Raw genomic sequence first — 23,128 nt, forward strand, 5'->3', positions numbered from 1 at the left:
TTTCATGAATTTGACTTATAAACACCCTTATGAAAGTTAACCATGGTTTTATTATAGTAAGAATGTAGTAGTTTTTCGTGGATTGACTACCATTTGTATTAGTTTTACTACAAATACCATGGTTAAACTACAATAACCATTTTTTTTTATTTTATTTGTAATAAAATCATTGTTAACTTTCATGACAGCAGTAATAAATATATGAATGAATGCGCAGTAACTGCCTTAAAGAAATGTAACAGTGTTAATTAATCTTAAGCAGTAATACGTTAAAGCTACACTATGTAACTTTTCCGTCCACTAGAGGTCGCCTGTTCAAAACAAAGGCGTAGTTTGATGACGCCACGTTTGAGCGCAGAATCTTGGGACATGTGGTCTTCACCTCACAGCCGGTGGAAAACAGTCAGGATAGGACTCGGGGCAGAAATCATGTTCATGTATGCGATTATTAACATTACTGTAGTCTGAAGCAGAGCAGGAGCGAGTGTTGTGGAGCTGAGCAAGGCCGCAGGAGCGATTGAAGAGCGGGACTGTTATGGCATAGTCGCCGGCGGGACTTTTATTATGACACGGTTGCCGGCGCCACTTCCTCTTTTCCAGTCATGAGTATATGAGGTAACGCAACTCTGTTTATCGTATTAGATATATCTGAGTGTGTTGAAAAGGAAGTTATGACGTTCGCTCGGCGGCTGCTATGACACTTGTTCACACTGCAGTGAGAGTAAAGTGTTTCACTGAATAAAACCGGAAACCGAGGGTGACGCAGATATGATGCAATCGACAGGCGACTCCCTCACACGCATAGCTCACACGTCCCGGTTTCTTGGTTAAAATAGCAATTTCTCACGATTTACAAATAGTTGGAAAAATTTGGGATATTCTAAGTACTCAACTGAACAAAATATATAACACTGGCCTAGTGGTTTCTGGATGTTTTACTGCAAAAATCCTACATAGTTCACCTTTAACAGCGTTACATAAACAGTGGAAGGATTGTCAATGAAAAAATTACAATTTAAAATATTTAATACAAATAAATAAATATGTTCATTCAGATCTTATTCGCTAGGTCTCACACACCCACTTCATCGCGGTCTCTATGTAGACGAGCACTGACACCGTGGTCAGAGATTTGTTTTCCTCTAGAAAATTTGCCATGTATTGTACCTCATGCATATCCAAAATAATTGATATTGAATCATATCGAATCGAATTGCAAGCTTGTGAATCGGAATCGAATTGTGAAATTTGTGTCAATAATACCCAGCCCTACTGTGCATTATGGTCCTGTGAAACCATTTGTTGTTCCATTGATTTTCAAACTATCTGTTTTCTTTTGTTTAATCAAGTTGTATTCCAAACAAAAACACATTTAGTCCATTGTTTTTAACGGATGTGTGTCTGTCCTGTTGTGTGTTTAGAATCTAAAGCAGCAGCGCAGCAGAAGAGAGCATTTCTCCCAGGCTCCTGTCTCGGCCTCTCCTCTGCTCGCCAATAACTTCAGTATGTCATCTCTTTTTAATTTCAGTTAGTCAGGGTTCCCACGCTTCTTGAATGTACTTGAATTTCAGACACATGGGTTCAAGGCCTGGAAAGTACTTGAAAACAAACATAGGTCCTTGAAAGTGCTTGAATTAAGCATGAACCAATTTTGTTAGAGTAGCATGGTGCTATTACAAAAATTGGCCTTTATGCGCTGCCAAAGCCAGAAAAAAACAGCGCTACTGATTTGGGAGGAAGCGGGAAAAACCTGAAAATTTTGAGCAGATGGATCGGGATCACATGCAGGCAGCTCTGCATAATGAGCACATAACATGGAGCTTTTAGTGCCAGGGAAGTGCAAATTCAGCGATGCTTGGCTCAGTTTTGAGCTACATAAAAATTGGTTTATCAAAGATCCAACGAATAACGCTTAATAAGGTAGTGTTTATAAGCGCAGCACTACTTTGTTTACAGAGGTTACCGGGGAAAACAATATATTTCTGCTGTTCAATAAGCGCCATCTACTGTCAAAGAGTGAAATTGCATTATCAGCGCATCAGTTGGTTTGTTCAGACTAATGCATATTAACCCATATTTTTACACCGCTTACACACAGAGTTGTAAATGTTAACTGATGGATCGATAAGAAGCTAATGTGCTTTTAAAAAATGTAGAATAATATATCTAGAATATTAAGTTGTATTCATATATTAATATTAGGGCTGTCAAAAGATTTATCACGATTAATCGCATCCAAAATAAAAGTTTGTGTTTACATAATATATGTGTGTGTACTCTGTTAATTATTATTTGTATATAAATACACACACATTCATGTATATATTTAAGAAATATTTGCATGTGTATATACTGTATATACATTTATATAATCTATAATATATATAAATATAAATGTTTTGTATATAAAAATATTTTTTTCTTAAATATATACATGCTTGTGTGTGTATTTATAAATATAAATAATAATTAACAGAGTACACACATATATTATGTAAACACAAACTTTTATTTTGGATGCGATTAATCGCGATTAATCTTTTGACAGCCCTAATTAATATAAATATAAAGTTGTATTTGTATTAATATAAAGGAAAGTCCTTTTTTTACAGTCATTTTATGGTTTAGGAAACTTTCCATATACACTGATATCACCCTGTGCAAATAAAATAGATTTTTTTAAAAGATACCATGTACAGGTGATTAATAAATAATTTTGCATATTTTTTATGCCTAACAATTAACGTGTCCATATCTTTTCATTTAATTGGAAAATTAACATATACAATATTATCTCTATATTTTGATGTTTTAATGAAGTAATGAATTATAAAAAAGAAAACTAAAACCAGTGTGAAATAAATGTTAAAAGCAGGAATAAGAGCTGCAAACTGCATCTCTTGTTAAAACTCGCTCCCTCTCTTGCACACTCTACCAGCCTTTTTCCTCATTGGATTTTAAAAGTCACATGCCCCTATTTAGTTGTCAGTATATGCCTTAGCATTACTGCAGTAATGATAGACACAGGTACAGTAGGTGTTTGATATACTGTGCAGATTGGCAGTCCCACACCCACCTTTATCGTATTTATTGTGCTTGATTTAAAATAAAAGGTGCTTTAAAAAGTCCTTGAATCTTTGGTGTTCATGAAAGAGTGGGAACCCTGGTTAGTGCAAAATTATAGTTTATTGTTTATTGTGTTGGGATGTGCAGATGCACTCATTCACTACCAATGCGACCAGCAGGAATGTTTTGGACACATTTTCTCATTCTGTGTTAATATTTTCTACATGATAAATTAATCATAACTAAATATGAAGGAACACATATGATGGTATAATACAAACCGCGACCAAACATTTTAAGCGAATAAAAACTCAATAAATTATTATAATAACATTTCACTAAACTATTATTATTTTTATAGATTAATTGTTATTATATACATTTATAATTTAGAAAACAGAATTTTTCTCTCTGTCTCGTTCCTCAAATTCTTTGGTTTTGTAGACACTCTTAATGCCTTTATTTTGTATTTCGTTGTGTTTTGAATCTCTTGCCTCTTGCAGATAGCTCAGTTCTGATGCAGGATGAGTCCAGGAGTCTGGGAGGAGAGGTGGCCATCGACATGGACTCTAGAGCAAACCCTCTTCAGCTGCAGCTCATCGACGAACAGGTATCTGTCTCCCAGAGGAAATGCTTCTGTAGCTGAAAGTTTGCATGGAGGACAAATGTTGAATGTCTGATTTCATGATCAAATGTCCCTTTGTTGTGTTTGCGTAGGACTCGTATATCCAGAGCCGATCGGACACCATGCAGAACATCGAGAGCACCATCGTGGAGTTGGGCTCCATCTTTCAGCAACTGGCACACATGGTCAAAGAGCAGGAGGAGACGATTCAAAGGTCAGACAAACACATGCACACCATATGAATCTGTATACTGCAAAGCCACAGACCGTACAGTAGGACTGCAGATACATGCTGTACAAACCACACAAACACTTTACACTGTCTTAAAGTCAGCATAAATGTGTCATAAATATATATTTTCTGCATAATAAAATGGGATATTATTATTTAAAATGTCCATTTTATTTATTTATTTTCAGCATTTTAAGACTGATGATTGTTGTAGCACTTAAATTTGCCTCTACAGGGGAAATGCATTTTCTTTTAGTTAAGAACATGATAAACATGTCCAGGTGACATTTCACCCCAAAAACAAAAGGAATTGTATCCCTTATTTTTAGGAAAATTTTACATCGTTTTTAGCAATTTTTGCTAATAACTATAGAATAATTTCTTATAGTGAAACTACTGAAAAAATACTGCAATACTAGCCTGACGTTGTCATACTCAATTCTAGTCAGAATATGAGTCTGATACTGCTCCGTTGGGCTGTGATTATGGGGTGTTTCAACCGAACCAGGAAAGACCTCAATTGGATAGACCTACAACCAATCAGAGCAATGGAGCGACGCATAACATTAGTGTTCAAATGTCAACATATAGAAATCAACTGCACAGTGTTGCCAAGTCCGCGGTTTTCCTGCAGGCTGTTTTTCCATGTCCGCGGGTTGAAGCGTGATATTTCGACCCAGGAATGCGAATTTTAGCAGGCAAAAAACATACATTTTACCCCCCAAACGCCATTATTTTCCAGAGAAGCCCCCTCCGGGAAGCTATTGGGCTTGTTTTGGGCTAGTTTTTAGTAGCAATTGGGTGGGTTTTGAGTAGCAATTGGGTGGGTTTTGAGTAGCAATTGGGCGGGTTTTGAGTAGCAATTGGGCGGGTTTTGAGTAGCAATTGGGCGGGTTTTGAGTAGCAATTGGGTGGGTTTTGAGTAGCAATTGGGTGGGTTTTGAGTAGCAATTGGGTGGGTTTTGAGTAGCAATTGGGCGGGTTTTGAGTAGCAATTGGGCGGGTTTTGAGTAGCAATTGGGCGGGTTTTGAGTAGCAATTGGGTGGGTTTTGAGTAGCAATTGGGCGGGTTTTGAGTAGCAATTGGGCGGGTTTTGAGTAGCAATTGGGCGGGTTTTGAGTAGCAATTGGGCGGGTTTTGAGTAGCAATTGGGCGGGTTTTGAGTAGCAATTGGGCGGGTTTTGAGTAGCAATTGGGTGGGTTTTGAGTAGCAATTGGGCGGGTTTTGAGTAGCAATTGGGCGGGTTTTGAGTAGCAATTGGGCGGGTTTTGAGTAGCAATTGGGTGGGTTTTGAGTAGCAATTGGGCGGGTTTTGAGTAGCAATTGGGATAGTTTTGAGTAGCAATTGGGCGGGTTTTGAGTAGCAATTGGGCGGGTTTTGAGTAGCAATTGGGCGGGTTTTGAGTAGCAATTGGGCGGGTTTTGAGTAGCAATTGGGTGGGTTTTGAGTAGCAATTGGGTGGGTTTTGAGTAGCAATTGGGATAGTTTTGAGTAGCAATTGGGATAGTTTTGAGTAGCAATTGGGATAGTTTTGAGTAGCGATTTGGGTGGGTTTTGAGTAGCAATTGGGATAGTTTTGAGTAGCAATTGGGCGGGTTTTGAGTAGCAATTGGGCGGGTTTTGAGTAGCAATTGGGCGGGTTTTGAGTAGCAATTGGGTGGGTTTTGAGTAGCAATTGGGTGGGTTTTGAGTAGCAATTGGGCGGGTTTTGAGTAGCAATTGGGCGGGTTTTGAGTAGCAATTGGGCGGGTTTTGAGTAGCAATTGGGCGGGTTTTGAGTAGCAATTGGGCGGGTTTTGAGTAGCAATTGGGCGGGTTTTGAGTAGCAATTGGGCGGGTTTTGAGTAGCAATTGGGCGGGTTTTGAGTAGCAATTGGGTGGGTTTTGAGTAGCAATTGGGATAGTTTTGAGTAGCAATTGGGATAGTTTTGAGTAGCAATTGGGATAGTTTTGAGTAGCGATTTGGGTGGGTTTTGAGTAGCAATTGGGATAGTTTTGAGTAGCAATTTGGGTGGGTTTTGAGTAGCAATTGGCTCTTTGATGACGTGCATGATTACGTTACTGTTGATCATCTGTCCATCATCGTATAAAGCCCGCCCTGATAATTGCATTGGTCCGAACAGGTTTGGTTCGAGCATAGTTGCTCCACAACGGATCAAGTCCAGACCGAACTTCCCGACGTCAAATGTTGTGGGCGGGGCTAAGTTCGGCTGGCATCCAGGCTACTGTATTACAATATAAAAAGTGAAAGCATTTAAGATTATGTATTTAATTTTGATGTAGTTGTCAAATGCTGTAAAATCACGAACTATTCATGTTTCTTGTTGACCACTAGGATCGATGCCAATGTGGAGGACACCCAGCTGAATGTGGAAATGGCTCACAGCGAGATCCTGAAGTACTTCCAGTCCGTCTCCTCCAATCGCTGGCTCATGATCAAGATTTTCCTCGTTCTCATCATCTTCTTCATCATCTTTGTGGTCTTCTTTGCCTGAGAAGGAACAACCCTAAGTGTAAGAAGGGGTGGAAACAGAGCCAAAGGGTTTGAAGGAGGGAGGAACATGCAATGGACTTATGGGCGAATGTGCAAAAACACAAATACAAGTGGACTGGGCCGCAGCTCTGGCTTTTTTTGGGGGGGTTGGGGGGGTTCTGATGCTCATTGGTGGAATGAGTGACTTTCCGTGTCCGACTCTCTCACTCTAGAGGGAAGAGGATGATGGCGCTGATGAAGGTGGAACTGAGATTTACTGTGTAGACCGAGAGGAGGGTGTTCTGATTCACTCTGTTCTCTTTAAGCTTCATGTACCTCTGCATTAATATTTGAGCCTTCGTTTCTTATTAATAATCACATATTAAAAGAGAAGGCTTTTCCCCAAGTGGTTTGATTCTTCAAACTGGTTTAGTTGGTTTTTCCAGGCAGTGTTATCCGTAATCAGCGATAACATTTTTACAGCAAATTAAACGTGACCTGATTCTCTTTATAAAATACTCCTGATAATAATAATAATTCCCCCATTAATCTCTATTAATCCGTTTTTGTATCAGTCAGGCAATTATTTGCTATGTATGGGTCATTCTCACAAAGAAATATCAGGGTCATATTTTACCCCAAAAATTGAAAGGAACAATAACTTTTAATAAAGAAAATGATGTCTGTTCTAGGACCATTATGGCACTTTTGAAATGAAATTGAAGTAAAGATTCCTTCCAAATTCTCATTAATGTAATGTGTGAAGAAATTACAGTTTAATGAAAATTATTGTATATGGCATGATTCATTTATTTAATAACTGCACAAATTAAATACAACAAATGCTACCATGATAAATACTATAAAAACGGTCTTATGAATATGCAAATACATGTGTACATTTATAAATCATGTGTATATATATTTTTCTTATCTTAGATGTCATGAAAATAACACCACAATGCAAAAAAACAAAAAAAAAACATTAATGGTCCTAAACGTATATTTAATTTTCTTGAGTGGGTGGTGAAATATGAGTCTGGCATTTCCTGATGAGATTCTCCCGTCTAATGTTAATGCCTTCTGATTGCAGGCCCTGTAAATATGGGCTCTGGAATATTATATACAGTTTAGAGACTTTCAGTTTCTTGTTTTTGTATTGAGTTTGATTCTGCCAAATACACAAGGAGGAAGTTGCCTGGTCTTATGATTTTGCTCCATGCAGGAATAAAAAAGGTGCGAATGAAGACCGGTGTTTTTGTATAGTAGTGTAGACTTTAAAAGATTACACCGAGGTTTAAAGGGCCCAAAGAGACTCTAGATGGTTCAAAAGCTGTAAACTCGTTCATCGCATTAGGATGTTTAATTCCAGGTCAGTGCAGAGAAATGTTCACGTGTTGGTTGTTCTGGATCTGGTAATGAAAGCGATCGGTACTCTGATAAATGAGCGGTGGGTGGGTGTGTTTCCTTTATTTTTTGAGGAGCAACTTTGGCCTGGCCATGGCACAAAGAACTGAAGATCAGCTCCTTCATGCTGTGAAGCTGTGAATAATGAAACAAGAGAAGATGTCTTCACTTAGAAGCAGCATTTTCAAGGTCAAACTCTCTCATTTGCTAAATCACAGACTTTCTCTCTCCCACACACACTCAAATCAAACTCATGAACGATGTACAGTGTATTATTTAATAAGCACTTTTTATGAAGACTCCTGTTTCCAGGCTTTTTTAGCTGAATGTTCTGCATCTCTGAACACTGTTGTAATGTAAGAGCAAACAGTACATATTAAAACACATCTGAGAAATAGTGTTTCTGGTTAATGTTGCTTTTTTTTGTTGCTGTGACTGTAAAGGTTTTATGGAGTGAATCTCACAAAACTTGACAAAAACCTGTCTGGGTCATGCCAAAAGAAATTTCGAACTGCATAAAAAAATTAAGCTGACGTTATTTTAATAATGCTTTGGGTGAAATTAAAAATAAAATACTGAATGCAGTATTTTTTTATTTAACCCTTTGGGGTTCTTCGGATCAAAAATGACCCAAAGCGTTTATTTAAAAAAAATGTAATTCGTAGCTTCATCTGAATGGTCTGAAACTTGGTGACTTTATTGGTACTTGGTATATGAACACCCAAAAAAATTGGGGACAGGGTTTGAAAAGTCTAAGTGGTCGTAAAAAAAATAGTCACATTCAGGACCTTCGGGTCAAAAATGACCCTCATAGGAAATGAATGGGAAATTGGCAAAAATATGAAAATACAGAGTTTTTTTGTGCATGCAATCTACAAATCAGCCAGGATGCAGAAAAAAGGACTCAACAGTGAAGGGGTGAATCTTTAAAACATCAAGAGTGCAAAACAGACCAAAATACACACACAAAAACACAATTAGCTTTTGGAATGGCACGCGTTCATTTGTGTGTGTGTGTGTGTGTGTGTGTGTGTGAGTTTTTTTGCCTGTTTTGCACTCTTGATGTTCACAAAAAACCTCTGTGTTTTCATATTTTTGCCAATTTCCCATTCATTTACTATGAGGGTCATTTTTGACCCGAAGGTCCTGAGTGTGACTATTTTTTTTTACGACCACTTAGACTTTTCAAATCCTTTCCCCAATTTTTGTGGGTGTTCATATACCAAGTACCAATAAAGTCACCAAGTTTCAGACCATTCCGATGAAGCTACAAATTTTTTTTTTTTTTTTATAAAACGCTAGATCCACTCTAGTGGTAAAAATGTGCTATTGCGTGATAAAAATGCTCAATGTGTCCACCGGATGGCACCGATCTCATTTTAAAAAATTGCTTTCATGAGGCCTAGGCTTGACTCTAAAATGAAATGCAGCTAAAATAAAAAAATTATATATATATAAAAAAAAATTATTATATTCAATGGGAAAAAATGGGTCATTATTATTGCATAAATATTGATTATAAATCATAAAATTATCTCAAAACACCAAAAAAGAAAAGAAAAAATATTGAACAAAAATATATTTCATTGATTTTACTCAAATCTTTTTTATCTTAATCCCGCCCTCCGGGTCATTTTTAACCCGAAGGTCCTGAGTGTGACCCATAAATGAAGAACCCCAGAGGGTTAAATATGCAGTACAATTAACCCTGTATTGATGGATATGTTGTCAAATATGCATTTTTTAAAGCTATAACCTGACCTGAAATATGACCTGGACATGCTCTTGACAGGCTTTGTGAACTTCATCCTGACAAAAAAAAAATCTGAAAATATACATTTACGCCAAATATTCACATCCAAATATTAAAAATATTTAAGCACATTAAAAAGTAAAAAAAAAAAAAATGTCTAGGCTATAGGCTTCTTACATATGCCTATACAGGTGTTCTTTGGTGTGATTTAACAAATTAACAGTGTTTGTCTTACAATCTGAAAGCACACACTTTCAAGATGCTTCCTAGAATCACATTTGTCATCTCTTCCTTTCTCTTGTCACTGCAGCCTTCTCTTTTCTTCCTCCTTTATCACCAACTTAGCTCGCGGGCTGCATTTCTTTTCAAATCTCTTTCCTTCAACCCCGTCTTTCCTCCGTCTTTCCTGTTCAGCTCTGTGTGGCCTGCTCAAGAGGGCTGATCTCTGGCATGCTGTGACTCCGGCCCTTCCTGGCGCGCAGGGCGGTGTTCACCTGTTCGGCTGCTTCCTCCTCCTCCTCATCAGACCATGTGTTTTCCTCTTGCAGGTTGTTGCGGGAACCACCGAAGCTTCCCTTGCCGCGGTTCAGGGTGCGGAACTTGGACCGAAAAGTGACAAAGGAAAGGCTCTTGCTGCGCTGTTTTTCCCAACGGTTCATCCGATTCTGGGTTTCTGCATCTCCCTGAAGCTCATCCAGGCAGTTTTGTAGGACGCCCCGAAACAGTTTGGGGACCTCGGGCACCTCCGGCTCAAACTCTGACACTAATTTCCGGAACCTTTGCAACAAAATATACAAATCATTTAAGAGGTTTTGCATGACTAAACCTCGTTAGGCTACTTGACATCAAACTTAAAGCTTATTTAATTTCAGCTAGATAAAAAGAAAACATTTCTGAATTTCATTTGAACTTTTACTGAAATAACGGTATCACTTTAATAAGGTTTCATTTGATAACAACAATGAACAATACTTCTAAAGCATTTATTAATCTTTGTCAATGGTAATTTCAACATTTACTAATATCAACTAACTATTAACGTTAACAAAGATTAATAAATGCTTTAAATTAGGGCTGTCAAAAGATTAATCGCATCCAAAATAAAAGTTTGTGTTTACATAATATATGTGTGTGTACTCTGTTAATTATTATTTAAATATAAATACACACACAAGCATGTATGTATTTAAGAAAAAAATATTATTTTTATATATAAAACATTTATATTTATATATATTATAGATTATATAAATGGATATACAGTATATACATGCAAATATTTCTTAAATATATACATGAATGTGTGTGTATTTATATACAAATAATAATTAACAGAGTACACACACATATATTATGTAAACACAAACTTTTATTTTGGATGCGATTAATCGCGATTAATCTTTTGACAGCCCTACTTTAAATATATATATATGTATATATGTATATATCATTGTTAGCTAATGCATAAACTGTTAACATATGAGACCTTATTGTAATGTGTTCAAACTTGAACTGAAATCAAATTGGACAAGTATATATAGACTAGTGATTTCAAGTTGATTAATCACATCCAAAATAAAAGTTTGTGTTTACATAATATATGCATGTGTACTGTGTATAATTATTATTTGTATATAAATACACACATTCATGTATATATTTAAGACATAATTGCATGTGTATACTGTATATATTTACATAATTTATATTAAGTATATATATTTTTTAAAGGATTAGTTCACTTAAAAATGAAAATTAGCCCATGATTTACTCACCTTCGAGCCATCCTAGGTGTATATGACTTTCTTCTTTCTGATGAACTTAATCAGAGTTATATTAATAAATATCCTGACGCTTCAAGCTTTATAATGGCAGTGATGGGGGCCATTGAGTTTGAAACTCAAAAAAGCACATCCATCCATGATAAACGTGCTCCACACGACTCTGCGGGGTTAATAAAGGCCTTCTGAAGCGAATTGATGGGTTTAGAAAAATATCCATATTTAAAACTTTATAAAGTAAAATATATAGCTTCTGCCAGACCGCCTTCCGTATTTAACTTAAGAAGAAAGTGTAACGAAGTGTTCAAAACACTTGCATCCTACGCTTTTTCATAAGTTGAATACAGAAGGTGGTCTGGCGGAGGCTAGATATTTTTATTTATAAAGTTTTAAATATGGATATTTTTCTTTAAAAAAACTTTTTTAACCCCCTGGAGTCGTGTGGAGTACGTTTATCATGGATGGATGCACTTTTTTGAGCTTCAAACTCAATGGCCCCGTCACTGCCATTATAAAGCTTGAAGCGTCAGGATATTTATTAATATAACTCTGATTATGTTCGTCTGAAAGAAGAAAGTCATATACACCTAGGATGGCTTGAGGGTGAGTAAAACATGGGGTAAGTTCATTTTAAAGTGAACTAATCTTTTTAAATATGTGTGTGTATTTAAATGTACATAATAATTATACACACACATATATTATGTAAACAAACTTTTATTTTAGATGCGATTAATCAACTTGACAGCACTAATATAGACATTAAAAACTGTTTAAAATGTCTAAAACTAACTCAAATTCAAATGAAAAGGAAAATATAACAAATATAATTCAAAGTATTAAAGGTGCAATATGTAACCTTTTTTCAGTAAAATATCCAAAAAGTGTTATATAATTTGTTCAGTTGAGTACTTACAATATCCCAAATGTTTGTTTCCAACTATTTGTAAATCGTGAGGAATTGCTATTTTAACCGAGGAATCAGGACGTGTGAGGGAGTCGCCTGTCGACTGCGTCATATCTGCGCTCCCTGTTTCCGGTTTTATTTAGCAGAACCGCTTTAGGCCCTGATCACACAGAACGTGTTTTTGAAGCGAAAGGCGTCTTTTTTTAATAGATTTCTGTTGGCAGAGAGCGTTATGCGCGCTGCTTATGCGCCCTGGGTGCCTCGCTGTTTAGAAAGAGGTTGAAAAAAAATAAACTGAAGAGCAGAAAAGCGGCCGACGTCATCACATTTTTGCACAGCTGATTCGGTTGCCTAGAAACATTAACATAAAAAAACCCGCAGCGCACTGCTATTTTCTAAATTAAAAAACGTCAACCAAAAAAGGCAGTGCAGTGCGCCTCGTGTTTTCAAACCTGAAAAACGCGTTTTGTGTGATCGGGGCCTAACTCTTATTGCAGTGTGAACAAGTGTCATAGCAGCCGCCGAGCGAACGAGTCACGTCATAACATCATTTTCAACACACTCAGATGTGTCTAATATGATTATCACAGTTGCGTTACCTCATACTCATGACCGGAAAAGCGAAAGTGGCGCCGGCGACAGGGTCATAATAACAGTCCCGCCGGAGACTATGCCATCCGCTTGTTAAGTCGTGACGTAAGGAACGCCGTTTCTGGGTCCAAGCCTCAACTCGTTTCACTTGAGAAGGCCATCAACTTTTTAAAAAGTTAAACATTTTAAATACTGTCTATACAACAGTCTCTGTGCTTACAGCGTCACAGGCATTAATATTTTAACGATTTATAAAAGATGAATCACTGTCTGGCCTTCTGGAATTTTGGTATGGAGATAAAGGTTATGATTATAATTTTTTTTTGTAGTATTACACCAAATTGTGTGTGCATATTAGCACCGTTTGTTGTTTTTCTTGTGGTAATAGATAGAGCGTTTGGACCGTCAGACTTAACAACCGGATAATAAAAGTCCCACCGCTCGCGAGGCGTGTGTTGCGCTCTTCTTATTAACAATCGCTCCAGCAGCCTTACTCAGCTCCACAACACTCGTCCTGCTCTGCTTCAGACTACAGTTACCTTAAAGGGTTAGTTCACCCAAAAATGAAAATTCTGTCATTAATTACTCACCCTCATGTCGTTCGACACCCGTAAGACCTCCGTTCATATTCGGAACACAAATGAAGATATTTTAGTTGAAAGCTGATGCTGAGAAAGGCTTCAGATAGGCCTCCATTGGCATTCAGTACATTTTCACTCCCAAGACCCATAAAAGGCACTTAAAACGTTGTTACAAAGTCCATCTCACAACAGTGGCTCTACAATAATTTTACGATGCGACGACAATAGTTTTTGTGCGCAAAAAAAAATCAAAATAACACCTTTATCCAACTTGTTCTTGTCTTCTGTGTGTGCCTCCACGACGCATGCGCGGGAATATGACGCAGATCCGGCGTTTGGACACATGACCCAGAAGCGATTTGTTTACAAGCAGAGGAAGACGCGCGTGTCTAAGCTGTTGAATTCTACATTGATCGTGCTTTAGGTCTCGGCGTAGTTCTCAAAATGGGGTTTAAGTGTGCATTTCATGGATTCCCGAACGCTGGCGCTACGTCATATTCTTGCGCATGCGTCGTGGAGGCACACACGGAAGACAAGAACAAGTTGGATAAAGGTGTTATTTTGATTTTTTTTTTGTTAACAAAAACTATTGTCATCGCATCGTAAAATTATTGTAGAGTCACTGTGGTGAGATGGACTTTGTAACGACGTTTTAAGTGCCTTTTATGAGTCTTGGGAGTGTGAATGTACTGAATGCTAATGGAGGCCTATCTGAAGCCTTTCTCAGCCATCAGCTTTCAACTAAAATATCTTCATTTGTGTTCTGAAGATGAACGGAGGTCTGACGGGTGTCGAACGACATGAGGGTGAGTAATTAATGACAGAATTTTCATTTTTGGGTGAACTAACCCTTTAATAATCACATCCATTAAAAACGAGTCCTTTCCCGATTATTTTCCACCGGCTGTGAGGTGAAGACCACATGTCCCAAGATTCTGGGCTCAAACGTGGCGTCATCAAACTACGCCTTTGTTTTGAACAGGCAACCTCTAGCGGACGTAAAAGTTACATAGTGCACCTTTAATAACAAATGAATAGTCTCTCAGTAACACATGGCATCTACCTGACAATGACCGGCCCACACTGTTGAGGTGGGATCTGGGCACAAAGCTCCTGCAGGTCCAGAACCTCTCCTGGCGTGAGCTCGTAGGGGGCGCGGGGCTGAGGGCCGGCCAGCCAGCTGTAGTCTGCCGAAGAAGAGTTGCGGCGTCTGCGGGTCTCTGCGGCCTTCTCCAGCCGGATCCGCTCGGTCCGTTTCACCATGGCACCCAACTCCAGCATCAAAGTGTTGGTCACCAGCTCTTCTGAAGTGCGCTGTCCGGGAACCTTCGGCTCCAGGGAAAACACTACTGACCAGGGAAACATCTGTGAGAGCCAAAAACATTAAAGGTTTGAGATATGAAGTTTGGTTGTAACATTGGGAGGGGAGATACAATCAAAAAATGTCTAAAATATTTTGTCAATAAAATACAATTGTTAACTTTTTTTGAAATAAAATAATGCCATTTTTTAATCATTCAAAATATACTAACTTTTGAGACAATAACCACATAAACCACATAGCTAAATACAGCTATACAGCATAATGAATAATTTCTGAACATTGACTCTCAGTCATTATTCACCTCTTTCTCATGGTTTCCCAATAGAATTCATAAAGGTATAGAATATAATAGCGTAGTTCTAATAGGGGCTCATTGTAACGCAGTGTGACAACATGCCCCATCTGCGCAACTGGGATTTAAACCCTTGTGTCTTCTGCTGTTAGATCAGCATTAAAGAACATCTCAACTGTTAAACTTTAGACATTTACTTTTGCTATGTTTGAATAAATGTTCAGTAATATCTTCCAGAGATTTGTTAATTTTGACGCAAGTTTTTCTCTAGATAATGTTGATATGGCAACTAGTAAAGTTTAGTCATCCTGGCATGTGTGGATATCTATCTATCTATCTATCTATCTATCTATCTATCTATCTATCTATCTATCTATCTATCTATCTATCTATCTATCTATCTATCTATCTATCTATCTATCTATCTATCTATCTATCTATCTATCTATCTATCTATCTATCTATCTATCTATCTATCTATCTATCTATCTATCTATCTATCTATCTATCCATCCATCCATCCATCCATCCATCCATCCATCCATCCATCCATCCATCCATCCATCCATCCATCCATCCATCCATCCATCCATCCATCCATCCATCCATCCATCCATCCATCCATCCATCCATCCATCCATCCATCCATCCATCCATCTTATATAGATACGTATATTTAAAAGACACTCCCCGGCCAAAAAAAAGTTGCTGTTTGGATTTAGGCAAATGCAATCTATGATTGTATCATTATTGCAGTAATTATGATATTTCTAGATCTTGACTAAGAATTGTAAATAAGGAAATAAACGTTGTGACGTTATTTCCATCAAGAGGTGCATCAATTTTTTGGTCAGGATCTTGTAGAGACATCCCAAAGACTTTCAATGAATTTAAGGTGCCGATTCATGTGTGAAAATGATGCTTATTTAATTTTTAAATGTATTTATTTATTTAAATATATATATGACTATTTGTACCAGGTCCTAATTTCCTGTTGAAGTGAAAACGAAGTTCTGCATTTGCAAAATACAATTCTGGAACTGTAATATATACGACGTGTTTGTCTATTTACTCTTTTTTTTTGCCCTGTATGTTTATTGCTTTGTGTCCTACTCAACTTTAGTTGAATGTGCACACATTTCTATAATTCCCCCAGATAACACTGGCAACACAGCAGTTTTTAGCACCCTGATATTCTTTGCAGTATTTTTTTCCAGTTGACTATCCAATTAATAGTTTAGATATCCATATTGTATGTTATTATTTATGCAAATTGGTGTGCAAATAGCACCTGCCATATACATTTAAAAACACTCATGTTATATAAAAAGCATTTTACCTTTCAGATAATGTGTGTTTTCCAATGTTGACAGTATATTCCTGTTTTAATGTCTCCAAATTGAACCTGAAGTGCAATAAAAGTAGAGCCAAAAGGATCAAAATCCAGGGTCTGAGCACTCCAGATGAGACAGCTCTCCTTTGCGATGTTTTAGACACTGTAAATGTGTGTGTGCGTGTAATCCCATATAAATATGCAAGCTGGTATTTAGCCGTCTGATTAGCTCGCTGAACACCTTGCATACGGTGTGACCTCCTGCTCATCCTGAGCTGACTGCACAACATGTGTGCATCGAAACATACACATTACAACTAATGCAAATAACATCGCATCTATTGACTATTATAAAGGAATTCCTAATGAATTCATTTGTGTTTCAAAAAGTAACTATTAAGTTTCATGCAAAGTAAAGCAATGCACGTTAGCAGCTTGTTTATTGTAATGATATGCAAAAGGTAGAGCTGTATAAAAGCTTACAATGACCATTAGCTCTATTGTTAAGATAACATCAGTTACTCAGAGGTGCTTAAGGAGTTAGGTAACCCGCTTTACATCTGCAGTCTGTGTCCGATCGGACCGAAAGATGGAGAGAGAACTGTGCTGTGAGGCTTTCCACTCTATTCAGCACTTCAGAGATTTAATCTGCGCTCCTACACACTTCTCAGAAACAAGGGCCACGGCAATAAGGATAATCTGATTACATTCTGTTTATGCTGGTGGATTAGACCAGTGAAAGTGACCAGTCGGGCTGTAGAACGCATGACTGATATACAAGGTGCATCCTGCTTCTGTTGCGAAATTCTGCAGGCTTGTGTTGTTTGTTATCCTTCAAGAGTTTGACACTAGTTTACAAAAGCACTGATTTAAAGGGATAGCTCACCCACCAAAATAACTTACTTACCCCTCACGTTGTTCCAAACCTGTTTGAGTTTCTTTCTTCTGCTGAACACAAATGAAGATATTTTGAAGAATGTTGGTAACCAGACGACGGCACCCATCGACTTTCATAGGGAAAATAAAACTGTGGAAGTCGATGAGTGTCGTCGTCTGGTTACCAAGATTCTTCAAAATATCTTCATTTGTGTTCAGCAGAAGAAAGAAACTCACACAGGTTTGGAACATCATGAGGGCGAGTAAATGATGACAGCATTTTCATTTGTGGGTGAACTATCCCTTTAATATTTACCTTTCTTATTTAGGGTAGGGTACAACGGGGCTAAGAAAAATGTGCTTTTCATTACTCCCACAGTGTATGATTACAGAAAAATATATATGTTTGTATTGAACATTTATGGAGCAACAGATTTTTTTGTGAAAATAAATCATGAAAGTTGTTTATTTTGTTTAAAAGTCTTATAAATGTATGAGGTGGCGAGGGGGGCAATTACCCCACACACAGGGTAAAAGGCACACAGTATTGATACAAATACTTTACTTAAAATAATATGTTTTTAATAATGTCTAAGTTAATACTTGTTCAAAACAATCACTTTAGCAAAGTGTGCACTATTTTCTGCTTCAGTTTTTCATTTTCTGTATTTTTGTTCAATAAATATACTGTCATTAAAATATGTTGATATATTTTTTAAGATATAGAACCAAAATCAAAAAATTAAAGATTCTGAAAGCATTGAAGGAGATCCCATAATGATTTTACGATATGATTAATATCACATTTTAAATATGATGGTGTCAATGTAAATATGGTGATTATCTCTAAGGTGGACACCCAACTTAATATATGATATTTACAATCTGAATCTAACCATGTCATGTCAACAAATGGAAAAGTCAGCTAGCTATTTATTATCATGTTACACTGTACAATCTAATTAGTTAGACTTAAAAAAAAAGCATGCAAACCGATTGCCTTAAAAAAAGAAGTGAAATAGAAATAGTATGTTGTGCTAACAAATTCCTAGTTAGTATAGTTCACTTACACAAGAGAACCGTAGAGAGTACTCAATCTTTTACTTTAGGTTTACTCTTGACTTAGTATAGCTACAATAGATGTTACATTGTTGTGTTCTGCTGAATGTTTGTGTCTGTGTGTGACTCAAGCATGATCAGCTGCAAGATATTGATATAGAGGGATTATGTCAACCCAATGTAAAGATCCACAGGTGTTTATCATTATACGACATAAAGGGAAATATTACATAGGTTAATTTTAAAAGATGATCTTAATTTCTGACTAAATCATTAACTATAGTTCAGTCAGAAGCGATATACCCTTTTCACAGACTGTGATGACGCGTTTTAACGGTCATCAATATCGTAAATCCTGCAGCGTTTTTTGTATTTTCATTTTTTTTTAAAATATATGTACATTTATAACACTAATACTTTGTATTTTATTACTTTAGCATCAAATTACAATAAAAAAGTTAGCGCTGCTGTGAGGGTGTTTAGTAATAGCGCCTATGGGAGTGATGGTAAAATGAACATATTTCTCTCTTTTTACTGCTGTTATCAATCTCACTCTATTTTTTCCCTCTTTTTGAAAGTTGTGAAATCACAACTGTGGCGTTTTTCTTTTGCTATGTGAGCAAATGGGCACACAGAAAAATATTTAATATATTCTCTCATTCACCGCTATAATATTTAACCCAACTATGACGACTTCCGCTCTGAGAAACCCGTAAATGTGAAAAGGGTCTATAGGTAAACTTTTAAAAGCAACCTATTACTTCTCTTCCTTTGAAACCAAATAACTGTGATTTCTCGCTGCAACAGAAAGAGAGTTTAATAATATAAATGATCCAAGTGACCAACCAAATTGAACACTGATCACCATAATGGTGAGTTCTTTTTTTTTTTGGCTTGACAAAATGGCACTCCAACCAATCTTAACTTGTTTTTTCGGAGTAAACAAGGAATAGTATGTGAATAGTACAGATTACTGGATTTTTACAATTAAGACACTAAGTAAAGTTAACTAAAAAGTGTTAGTTAGAATCACTGTTGTATTATACAGTGTAAATATGGTGCCTTTTGCCCCAAATACCATACTTTACATTTTCTTCCGCTTTTGGAAAACTGCTGCTTTAATTACCTCGAACAAAACTGAAAATCATTAACAAGACCTTTGTCTCAAAATATATTCAATAATTTTAGTGATTCTTATTTGCTAACATTTTTAAAAACATAAAATATCAAGTTTGCACAGAAACAACTGTGCTATACTGCCTGTGGTCGCGTCAAAGATCAATATTTCAAGGTGCATCTTGATAAGCGGATGTTTTGGAAACAAGTTGCCATCTAGTGGTTTAGAGGAAAATAGACCCCTTTTCAACTATAAACCTTCTGTGCAAGGTTTTGTGAAACACTGATGCAATAAAGATATAAATATTTGAAGACTGATGCTGGCTACAGGTCACTATTGTGTTCCCTCTCATTTTGAAAAACTTTTCTGTTGATCGGGCATAACAATAATGTTCAATTCACTAGACATTTACTATTTTAGAAAATCTCATAGAAAATTACTTTTCCAGCTCTGAAATCACACCTTTTTTTTGGACAGATGAAAATGAAATTGTATTCATTTATTTATCATTGCTCCAATTTCTGGTTAATTCCTGATACTAGCGAGGGTCCAATATTTCTTCTTCTTCTTTGCAAATAATGTTAATGTAAAATATCACAATGTAAAACAGTTTGGCTAAAAACATTGTGTGTAAGTAATTTAAGCAACATAACATTTTAATTGTTAATATTTTAATTGATGTATATATTTTTGCAACGTTCAGGGTTAAATCAATTTATTTAAGAAGAAGGAGAAGATGAAGGAGTAGGAGAAAAAGAAGAAGAAGGAGAAGGAGAAGAAGGAGGAGAAAGAGACGGAGAAGGAGGAGAAGAAGTAGAAGAAGAAGGAGGAGAAAGAGACGGAGAAGGAGGAGAAGAAGTAGAAGAAGAAGGAGGAGAAAGAGACGGAGAAGGAGGAGAAGAAGTAGAAGAAGAAGGAGGAGAAAGAGACGGAGAAGGAGGAGAAGAAGTAGAAGAAGAAGGAGGAGAAAGAGACGGAGAAGGAGGAGAAGAAGTAGAAGAAGAAGGAGGAGAAAGAGACGGAGAAGGAGGAGAAGAAGTAGAAGAAGAAGGAGGAGAAAGAGACGGAGAAGGAGGAGAAGAAGTAGAAGAAGAAGGAGGAGAAAGAGACGGAGAAGGAGGAGAAGAAGTAGAAGAAGAAGGAGGAGAAAGAGACGGAGAAGGAGGAGAAGAAGTAGAAGAAGAAGGAGGAGAAGGAGGAGAAAGAGACGGAGAAGGAGGAGAAGAAGGAGAAGAAGTACAAGAAGAAGGAGGAGAAAGAGACGGAGAAGGAGGAGAAGAAGGAGAAGGAGAAGAAGGAGGAGAAAGAGACAGAGAAGGAGGAGAAGAAGGAGAAGAAGTACAAGAAGAAGGAGGAGAAAGAGACGGAGAAGGAGGAGAAGAAGGAGAAGAAGTACAAGAAGAAGGAGGAGAAAGAGACGGAGAAGGAGGAGAAGAAGTAGAAGAAGAAGGAGGAGAAGGAGGAGAAGGAGGAGAAGGAGGAGAAAGAGACGGAGAAGGAGGAGAAGAAGTAGAAGAAGAAGGAGAAGGAGGAGAAAGAGACAGAGAAGAAGAAGGAGAAGAAGGAGACAGAGGAGAAGGAGAAGGAGAAAGACGGAGAAGGAGGAGAGGAAGAAGAAGAAGGAGGAGAGGAAGAAGAAGAAGGAGGAGGAGGAGCAGACGGAGAAGAAGGAGAAAGAGACAGAGAAGGAGAAGAAGTAGAAGAAGGAGGAGAAAGAGACGGAGAAGAAGGAGAAAGAGAAAGACAGAGAAGGACGAGAGGAAGGAGGAGGAGACGGAGAAGGAGGAGAAGAAGGAGGAGAAAGAGATGAAGAAGGAGGAGAAAGAGACGGAGAAGGAGGATAAAAAGATGGAGAAGGAGGAGGAGAAAGAGAAGGAGGAGAGGAAGAAGGAGAGGGAGAAGAAGGAGGAGACAGAGAAGGAGGAGAAAGAGGAGGAGAAGAAGAAGAAAAAGACGAAGAAGACAAAGAAGGAGAAGAAGGATGAGAAGAAGAAGGGGAAGAAGAAGAAGAAAAAGAAGAAGAAGGAGAAGAAGAAGAGCCTATCACCGACCTGTGGGCGCCACTGCTCTACTGGTTACCTCTTTGAGGCCCCGCCTCTTTGGAAACGTCACGGACCCCCACGCCTCGCGTCAAATCAAGTTCTGTCTGCTCAAGATACAGCGGCCGCGTGCGCTCAGCTCTGACTGTTGAAAATAACGACAATCTGTTATCGTTAAGCGGTCAAACGCCTCAGATGCAACAGTTATACATATCGGTAGTATTTTATTAACGGACACGTAAACGACATTCAAGACAGCAGAATCGCTGCGATTCAACAAGAGATCAACACATCAGAAGTCCTGGTAAGTAATGCCACATTGTTTGATTTCACTGTAGCATTTCGTTTTATCTGACAGGACTTTGGTCTGTATTTGTTTTCCCCAATGAATAAACTATTTTTATATCATTCTGTGAGCAGGATAGAGATTCTAGTTTAATCAAAACCCGCCAGCGAATTTATCAATCCTACTAAAGCGAAGGCTTTTCTCATGAATATTAATTAGGAGCCTTCATCGACGAAGTGTAATTGATATTCATGACCCAAAACTCGCCGTAGTAGGATTCATAAATTTGGTTTGTATTCGTAAATATATAGACGTAAGGTAAGATTTGTTGAACGTGTATAATCATCTCGGTAGCCAACATGGTCATCAGCCCAGCCTGGCGTCGTCTGTGTCTGAAAGCTTCATCTTTGATGCTTTGTAATGGAAATTAAAGGTGACCAGGATGTTCAATGTTTCACAGTTCTTATAGATTCACAGGCCGGATTTTCCTCATTCCTGTCTTTCAGCAATCCAGTTCTTAATGCTAGTGACTGAGAAGAGAAACCAAATACAAGAGGTTGAGTGAAAGTATAAATAGACGCTTTCACATTATGTGTGTGTGTGTCTGTGGGACTGTCCATTTCAGTAGCCAAACCTTTGCTAGTTCCCTTTAAGGTTAGTTCACTACAAAAATATATAATATTCTGTCTTTATTTACTTATTCTCTTGCTACCCCAAAGCCATATAACTTTTTTGTAGAACGCTTTTTTTGTTAAAAGGAAAGTGAATGAATGTGCTCTTAAAAACAAAATAAGTATCATTAAAAGGATAGTTAGTCTTTTACTCACCCTCAATATCCAAACCTGTATGAATTTCTTTCTTCTGCTGAACACACACACACACACACACACACACACACACACACACACACACACACACACACACACACACACACACACACACACACACACACACACACACACAAATATATTTTGATGAATGTCGGTAACCCATAATGTGGTATTTTCCCATACTATGGAAGTCTGTGGAAGACTGTTTGGTTACTGACATTCTTCAACATATAATCTTTTGTGTTCAGCAGAAGAAAGACATTCATACAGGTTTGTAACTTGAGGGTGAGTAGACGACAGGATTTCTTATTTTGGGTGAAATATCCCGCTAAAGTGGTGCATATGACTCAAGCTCTGTAAACTATGGAAGCTTGTATTGCCACGGAATAGACAAAATACAAAAGATAATTGTGACCTTTTATCCTGTAATGTTGACTTTAGGTTTACATCTTGCAATTCAGACTTTTTTTCAAAATAAAGTTGCTATCACGGGGGGAAAAAAGTCAGAATTGTGAGTTATAAAGTCCAATTCTGAGCAATTTTCTGGCAATTG

The 23,128-nt window shown here is 37.5% G+C and overlaps 3 protein-coding genes across 6 annotated transcripts in view; 2 read left to right on the forward strand and 1 right to left on the reverse strand.

Moving 5' to 3' along the window:
* Positions 1-8,203, forward strand: part of stx5a (syntaxin 5A) — a 21,515-nt gene extending 13,312 nt beyond the window's left edge. For both annotated transcript variants that reach the window (XM_079838346.1, XM_079838347.1), the window contains exons 8-11: positions 1,422-1,503; positions 3,570-3,676; positions 3,784-3,905; positions 6,262-8,203. In XM_079838346.1, the coding sequence (XP_079694472.1) occupies positions 1,422-1,503; positions 3,570-3,676; positions 3,784-3,905; positions 6,262-6,421 (471 nt within the window). In that variant the 3' untranslated portion in view covers positions 6,422-8,203. The remainder of the gene's footprint in view (positions 1-1,421; positions 1,504-3,569; positions 3,677-3,783; positions 3,906-6,261) is intronic.
* LOC307139393 (protein RD3) lies at positions 7,193-16,558 on the reverse strand. Of its 3 annotated transcripts, none has more exons than XR_013818122.1 (4): positions 16,375-16,558; positions 14,483-14,784; positions 9,773-10,336; positions 7,193-8,408 (listed from the first exon to the last, which is right to left on the reverse strand). XR_013818122.1 is itself a non-coding variant. In XM_079838351.1 (3 exons), the coding sequence occupies exons 2-3, from the start codon at positions 14,782-14,784 to the stop codon at positions 9,970-9,972; spliced, it is 669 nt and encodes a 222-aa protein (XP_079694477.1). In that variant the 5' UTR covers positions 16,375-16,541; the 3' UTR covers positions 9,097-9,969. The 3 variants fall into 3 exon arrangements, 1 of the variants encoding a protein (XP_079694477.1); XR_013818123.1 differs by having other exon boundaries at positions 8,071-8,408; positions 9,749-10,336; positions 16,375-16,541; XM_079838351.1 differs by lacking the exon at positions 7,193-8,408 and having other exon boundaries at positions 9,097-10,336; positions 16,375-16,541.
* A 4,814-nt stretch (positions 16,559-21,372) lies between these two features.
* The window catches only part of LOC307139389 (uncharacterized protein), a 56,146-nt gene continuing 54,390 nt past the window's right edge, over positions 21,373-23,128 (forward strand). The window contains exon 1 of the mRNA XM_079838345.1: positions 21,373-21,763. The gene's annotated coding sequence lies outside the window, so the exon portion shown is untranslated. The remainder of the gene's footprint in view (positions 21,764-23,128) is intronic.

This window comes from Gobio gobio (genome assembly GCF_949357685.1).
Source record: "Gobio gobio genome assembly, chromosome: 16".
Lineage (NCBI taxonomy): Eukaryota > Metazoa > Chordata > Actinopteri > Cypriniformes > Gobionidae > Gobio > Gobio gobio.